The 7,314-nt window shown below is 43.9% G+C and overlaps 1 protein-coding gene across 1 annotated transcript; it reads right to left on the reverse strand.

Moving 5' to 3' along the window:
• Window positions 1-5,426: 5,426 nt before the first annotated feature.
• On the reverse strand, window positions 5,427-6,573 carry LOC107189171. Its single transcript, XM_015577647.1, has 2 exons — window positions 6,066-6,573; window positions 5,427-5,788 (listed from the first exon to the last, which is right to left on the reverse strand). The coding sequence occupies exons 1-2, from the start codon at window positions 6,571-6,573 to the stop codon at window positions 5,427-5,429; spliced, it is 870 nt and encodes a 289-aa protein (XP_015433133.1).
• Window positions 6,574-7,314: the final 741 nt, after the last annotated feature.

Genomic DNA, 7,314 nt, shown 5'->3' on the forward strand with positions numbered 1-7,314 from the left:
GATCGTCGAATCACGATGTACAATAAAACCTCGAGAAAATTCCCAGCCGTGCACCAAGAACTTCTTGTTCCTCCCCTACGAAAAATCTTCCCGATTACCGTGCTGGGCGACGCGATGCGGAAACGGAGGGACGAAACACGTATCGAAGCCGTGAATTGCGTCTACTGTACTGATCCTGCGGAACCTACGGCGGAGGTCCGAGTGGTGCATCCAGGCCCGTTTGAAATCTCATTTATATAGTTGTTGCACCAGCTCGCCTGCGCCGGTGATTGTACTACGAAAAAGGAAAGAAACGAAAAAAAAGGAAGATAGAACACAAGCCAACGAGAGCATCGGCACCAGGCATCATGCCCTGGCATTCCCTGTTCTTACCGTGTGCATTAAGCCTGCAATTTTTTCGTTCGCTCGGACGATCCTTCCCCGTGGATTCCTTTAATTCTTGTTTTCGAAGTGTTTCAGAGCGTTACGCCGCGGTTGGCTGCGGGGAAGCCTAGGTTGTTTAGCTCCCGATGCCAGACGAGGGAACGGATCCCCAACGGTGTTGCCTGTGCGTCTGGCTAGTCTCCTTCTTTATCTTTCTAATGTTTTCATATCGAGACAATCCCGTGACTCTCCCTCGCCTCTTATTTCTAGATCACTGGGTATCAACCAGTGAGCGAGCGGTCACGGTTCCAGCATAGAGGGATCCAACAGCGATCCTCTTAGCAGGCCTGCATCTTCCTTTCCCTCTTTCCGCGCTTTAGTGGAGCGGAAGAGAACGTGTGGGCCGATTTCGAAACGCGATACTCTGACCGCCTCCCATCGACGTCTAATTAGTGGATTCGATTCTGGTATGCAACGGAGATTCTTGGAAATTAACGATCATCGGGATTCCATCCGTGAAATTAATTTGTTTCGTTGAATGGTGGTGCTGGGTTACTCTGGTCCGTGGCTATTGGTTATTAGACAAAAACTTATCTATCCTATTGGGATACTCTTTGATGATTCAAGGACAATTGTCGGGGAATGTGGGGGAGGCGGTGCATGGAACGATCAGACGGGATCGCCTAACCGAAACTAGTTCATCTTCGGATACCTTTCTCTTCTGTTCCACTTCCCTTCGCGTACTCGCCGATACGACACGGTATACATATACGTAAGGACCGCTGGTAGGTATAACTAGGCCCAGCACGAAACCGTTCGCTCGTTCCTCGGGACGACGCCACACGGAACGATCGTGTATCCTTTAAACCAGATCATCCCGACGGTCATGGGGGATCTCTACGCGGCCCGTGGGTGATCCTCCAGCGATCGTTTCCGTGTCCCTTTTGGTCTCCTTCCTCGTTCGATGGTCTGCTGGAGGGACAGTCGTTGGACCGTCTCACGAAGTATTCGTAAAATCGAAAGCGGAGATGTAATCGAGAATAATTCTTGGGGAATATAGTTTAAATTATATACTCGCGATTGTAACGTTCCGGGTAATTTCTGGTTCGATGACGGGTCTGGTAAATGAATCATCATGACAGGTTATTCATAAAGGAAATACTGGTCTTTTATTTGGACGAATCGTCTTGTTGAGAAGTCGTTAGAAATTTCGATTGAGATCAGGATATGGTTCCTCATTGGCTCACATTTTGTTTCTTTTTCAATAGATTGATATCGTATTTTTCCTTCTATTGTTCAATGGATCAATATCGTATTTTTCCTTCTATTGTTCAATGGATTAATATCCTATTTTTCCTCCTATTGTTCGATAGATTAATATCGTGATGCAACAGAAACAGTGACCAGAGCTTTTGGTGTATTCCTTTCCCGTAAGATTCCTAGTAAACAATTTCAATTATACTTCGTCGAACGGTACCGATTTCTTGAATTTTCAAGGATAAATCTGAGCCTCGAGAATCCACGGTAGCACCGCGTTCTGTCCCATAGAAGAATCAGAGCCTCCAATTAGTGTTTTTCCTTCTATTGTTCAATAGATTAATTTTGTGATTCAACAGAAACAGTGACCAGATTCCTAGTAAACATTTCAATTATACTTGGTCGAATAATACCGATTTCTTGAATTTTCAAGGTTAAATCTGAGCCACGGTAGTAACGCGTTCTGTCCTATAGAAGAATCAGAGCCTCCAATTAGTCCACGGTTTCTCCGCGCGCTTCCGCGAGTCGAACGTTAGAATCCAATCTTGCCAGGTGTGTTTTCTCCTTTCCTCGATACACGGAGAATGTGTGTCGATCATTCATGGGACAGGCGAGCACCGTTACCAGCCCCGCGACGTCCCCGTGTCAATAACAAGAGGATCAACCGATCAATAACCGACACTTTCTCCTTTCGCGACGAATTTCTTTCGAATCCGTCGAAACGCACAGCGAAGTAAAAAGAAATCGGGTCACGGAACCAATCTATCGTGGAGGAACTCGATCCATCTCCGATCGAAATTTTATCATTTAAATAACAATACTTTTATCAATTACAATAGGAAAATTCTAGAGTTCTGAATAAAAATATGAAATTTCGTACAACGCCTGACCACGTGTCGATTTTAACCGATTTTACGAGAATCCCGGGAACTGGGTCAACGATGATAGGCCACGCAACGGGGCCCCTCTTCTTTACCCGAAACCGAAAGTTGATCTTCACGGTGGGACCACACGTTCTTTCTCTTAACCGTACCCTTATCGACCTGTCATCTCCTTTCCGATCCTTACCAATCGAGGCGGAGAAAGCGGCTTCAAAACGAGGCCGACTCATTTGAATTGAGAGAGATGCCTCGTGCATTCGTCCGGTAGTTTTCCCTTCGTTCCGATCGTCATCCTCCGAGCACTTGCCCCACACAGAGAAGACATTCGTACAAAAATCGACTTCGTAGAGGCATCGAGGTCGGGGTGAACAAAGCTTTTGGCCCCGATTGGGCATCTGGAAATCTTTCTTCTCTCCTCGTAAAAACGGTATTCGGGTCAGTCTGGGTCGGAAATCTCTGGTCGTTTCATTCAGCGTAATTTAAATGCCTGATTTTATTGGTCACGATTTTTATTCGATCGATATTATTAATATGGGATTTAATTGTTTTTCTGGGGTTTTCATTGGATCCTCTATTGGTATGATATTCTCACGAAGAAGTTGAAGAAACATTGAAATTATATATTTCGCTACGTGGAATCACATTCTTCGTTGTAACTCGATGTTGTAGTTGCACCTGGCGTTTCGAGTCCCGCTAAGTTCTGCAAACCGGAGCACGCCGCGATGAATACGTGACTTTCGACATATTTTTAGTGTGGCGCGACTTGCCAATCAAACAATTGAATTAGATTTCCTTTGCAGTGAAATTTTGATAAGTCTAAAATGAGGATAATATCGTTTAAAGGTTTAATGTTTCGTAGATTCTTTAGGGCTGTAATTAAGACCCAGAAAAACCTTTGAAATTGCTGTTACACAAAATGATTAGATTCCACAATGTAGTTCCAATTCACTCGGGCCGTTTCATCGTGTTCAATCTCCGTCCAACATATTTGAACAACTATTCACGGGCTATTAACTGTGCTCCACCGGTAAATCGTTCGTAATGAAAAGCACACGGTTACGTTTCAGTGATCCCCGGCTGGCAAACAGACCAAATCCGAAAATATTAACGTGCTACATACTTTTATAACTAACCGGACAATGAAACAGATAACGTTTGTCGATCATTGGGAATTATCAAAATTATCTTGTGGGATTTCGGATGAAATTTCGATGGTTTTTCTTTCAACGTCGATTGTGAAATTATTTCTATCGTGGTGTTACAGTGAGACAATTTCTCTTAAATGGTATCATACCTACCCGAGAACCGTGAAGTTACCCGACGAGTTCAGTCCCGCGGCCTTCATTTTCCGTTCGGTTGTAATTGCCTGTAATGACTGTAATTAACCAGGAAGGGAGAAATTTCTCGTGCACATGGATATTGTTCTTGTTGTTATTTTCAACGCCCTGTAATACAGCATTACAATGTAGTCGGAACTACGATCGCGTGTTCGATTACTGGGAAGGAATTATCTAAACGAGGTGGCGTCCTCTCACGGTGAACGACTGTTCCTCTGCTTTTCTTCTTTCTCGGTCGCGAGAACACGACTGGTCTAATTTAATTCATTCAGTACAATGGCCAGATAAAGAAACTAATAAAAATCCGTAAAATCCGTACTATCATGAACCCATTAAAATTTGCTAGAAGTTAAATCAATTATTTCGGCGAATGGATCAAAAGATAGGAGTTGTTAAAAATATTTGAACAGAATAAAATTGTAACATTCTCGTTCGTAAAATATTTAAAAATAAATAAGTTAATTTGACGCATTATAAGAATTATTTTCTAACGGTGGTGTATAGTTGAAGTGAATCGAGAAATATCAATCGACTTCATTTCACGTGACGGAGAATCGACTGGCGCAGATGCAGGGATACACACGTTACAAAAAAAACAATAAATATTTATTTATACAAAAGAAAACAACAGGCGTACAACGTTATGGTACAATCCGCGCGGACGTGGCGGTGAGAATAAGTTAATATATAAATAATATCGATATGGTATAGTTACAAAGTTCCACGCGTTCGTATGTCTCTGCGTCGTTTCGTGTCAGATGGTAGGCGTTGTGTTTGTCGAGTCAGTCATCCATCAACGTGATTCGGTCTATTAAGTCAAGTAAATCAGTCTTTGGGTATGTACCTTAAATAAGAATCTCTTGTTGCGTTTCATTTCTACGATTAGGTGATAATCTAATGGAGCTGTCAGTCTAAAAGTCATTAATTTTTCAACTAGAATAAGCTGAAAAAAATATTTTGATGCTGCTTCGACAGTGGGAAACTATCTGAAGTCAATTTTCAATCTCCAAAGTGAACAGAACTTTAGGGCCTTAAGAACATTCAGTGGCTAATTAAATAATAACCCCTGGGTCCTTTCACATATTTCGACGAATCGATAGTCTCACAGTACTTTGAGGCCCAGCTATCGATTTTAAATTGAACAGAATTTTAAGTTCTCAAGAACCATCGGTGACTTTCACAGATTTCGATCGATCAATAGCAAGAGCTTCAGTCCCAATTCCGGGCCTTAATTCGACCGCAGCATCAAATTATCCAAGTACTCGAAATAGAGTATCGTTAACGATGCAAAAGAAATTGCGTCCGTCGCGTGGTCCCGTCGGTCGATCGGTCAGTGACGTGAGTAAACGGTCAAAGGAGGAAAGTGAGTTAGTCCCAGTCCACGGACCCGAACAAATAAGGGAAAGAAGAATTGTAGAAACAGAGAAAGAGAGAGTGAGAAGACCAGAGTCAGGAGAAGAATTAAATACAAAAACTAACGGCAAGAATGTGCTGGCAATCGTCAGTCGAGAAGCAAACTCGAGCAAACGGACTCCGTGTGACGTCATCGTGTGTCGCGAATCCGGGCCCAATGGTCCCAGGGCTCGTATCACTTGGCGTGCGCCGAGTAGGCCATCTGGTGGGCGTCTGTCTGACCAGCGACAGGCCCTTGGCCGTGGAAGCTTCTCGCCCAACCGCTCGAGTAGCTGTCCCCGTGGCCGTGATCGGAGCTGAAAGTGTGGCTCGAACTGTGATGCGGATGAGCGACCACCTCGTACGTGACGTGCTTCTGATGGGAGAACAGCTTCTTCAGGCCGATTATACCAGCCAACAGGAGCGCGATCTTCGAAAGTAGAAGCGCCTTGCCGACCAGCAGCGCCAATGCTTTGAACGCAAGACCACCGATCAGACCGATTTTCAGCACTGCGGCAGCGATCAGGGGTCCCATGTTGTTGTTCTTCTTGCCACGACCTGAAAGAAGATGTTCAGCTGGGCTATATCGCTTTCGTTGTGGAAGGTAAAACGGAGGACTTTCTATGGCGTGATTAAATTACCAAGACATTCAAGAACCTTGAGGGGGTTGTATTCTTTGGGTAGGTAAATAGTGGGACTTAATAGTTGAGGAATCTTCTTTTTTCGATTGTCAGGGTAATTGCTAATTCTTTTTTCACAAGGATTAGAGAACTTAGTTCGTAGAGGAAGCTAGATTTCGATGGGCTAGGGAGTTAGGCATCAGAAAAGCATTTACCATCCTGCACAGCAACATTGTCAGCTCGTTCAATGGACACACTGAGGTTCAGGGAACCGTTCTCGTCCTCGGAGGCGGACACAACGACGTCGTCTTCAGGAAGAATCCTCCATTTGATGCTCCTAGACTTGATGAACGCGTACACCTTATTGGCGACAAGGTCGAAGACCTCGGACTCGTCGTCTTTGCTTCGACCAGCTTCGAAGGTGACCATCTCCTCGGACACCTGGCTGGTTTTTCTGATCTCGATGTCGTCCGTCAGCTCTATCGACGCCTTCTTCAGAAACTTGTTCATGTTCGTCACCAGCTTCAGCATCACGCAACTGCTCAGATGGTTTTGGGAACAGTTCGAGTTCAATTTACGGAGGAGCTCCTCCTCGTACTTGGCACGGTCCTTGACCGTCGTGGATTGTTGCTCGAGCGTGTTCATCTTGTCGAGCTTCTCCAACGGGTTCGCCGAGCACATGGCCAGGCATGAGATCGTCAGGAATACCAGGATCGCCTTCATTGTGTTCCTCTGTGGAAGGAATATGGAGTTAGTATCATCGATGTTGGATTTAATAAAAATGTTGACAGCTGTGTTAGTGACACTAGAGACACTTCAATTGACATTCTGGTAGATGTGGAGATGGTAGCGAAGACAGCAATTGGATGTAGTATATTGACAGTTGATAGAGCACCACGGAAATTTGGGTATTTAATCATTTTTGTCGGATCATAGAACTTTACCACACGTTCGAATCGTCAGACGTTATTAGAAACAGTTGAATTTCATTATGATAAGTCTAACTAATTGTTAAAAAAAAAACAGATATATTTTAGCATTTCTAACCATTAAATCAAGCTTTATCACACGTTGAAATCACTAAAGATACACTAAAGGATAAGTTTCTTGTACTTATCGCAATTGTAAATTTACCCTAAAAGTCAAACATTAATATCATCAAAATAAAATATTTCACTTTGACTCAAAGAAAACGAATAATATTAATGTTCGTTGAATCCATTTTGACATCGTCACCACGAGTCTGACTCGATATAAGTCAAAGGGTTAAGAGCCTCGAAGCAAGAATCGAAAGGTATCACCAACCTTGATACTGATCCTCTGTGTATGTAACCGGAAGCTGGGTCGAGGGCACACTGCTGGCGCCTCTTCTCTCTTCCTTCCAGTAATCGGACTTGCGTCGATATACCCGATGCGTGGATCGAGCGTGTCGAGGTATTCTGAACCCGTCGTCTCGCCCCGGCC

This window comes from Dufourea novaeangliae, unplaced genomic scaffold (genome assembly GCF_001272555.1).
Source record: "Dufourea novaeangliae isolate 0120121106 unplaced genomic scaffold, ASM127255v1 scaffold146, whole genome shotgun sequence".
NCBI classification, from domain to species: domain Eukaryota; kingdom Metazoa; phylum Arthropoda; class Insecta; order Hymenoptera; family Halictidae; genus Dufourea; species Dufourea novaeangliae.

Bases quoted from the DNA above. Each gene is read 5' to 3' on its own strand.
- LOC107189171 (XM_015577647.1), bottom strand. From the start codon at position 6,573: ATGAAGGCGATCCTGGTATTCCTGACGATCTCATGCCTGGCCATGTGC. The intron at 5,789-6,065 runs GTAAATGCTTTT...ATCTTCTTTCAG, and splicing joins CAATGTTGCTGTGCAGGATG to GTCGTGGCAAGAAGAACAAC.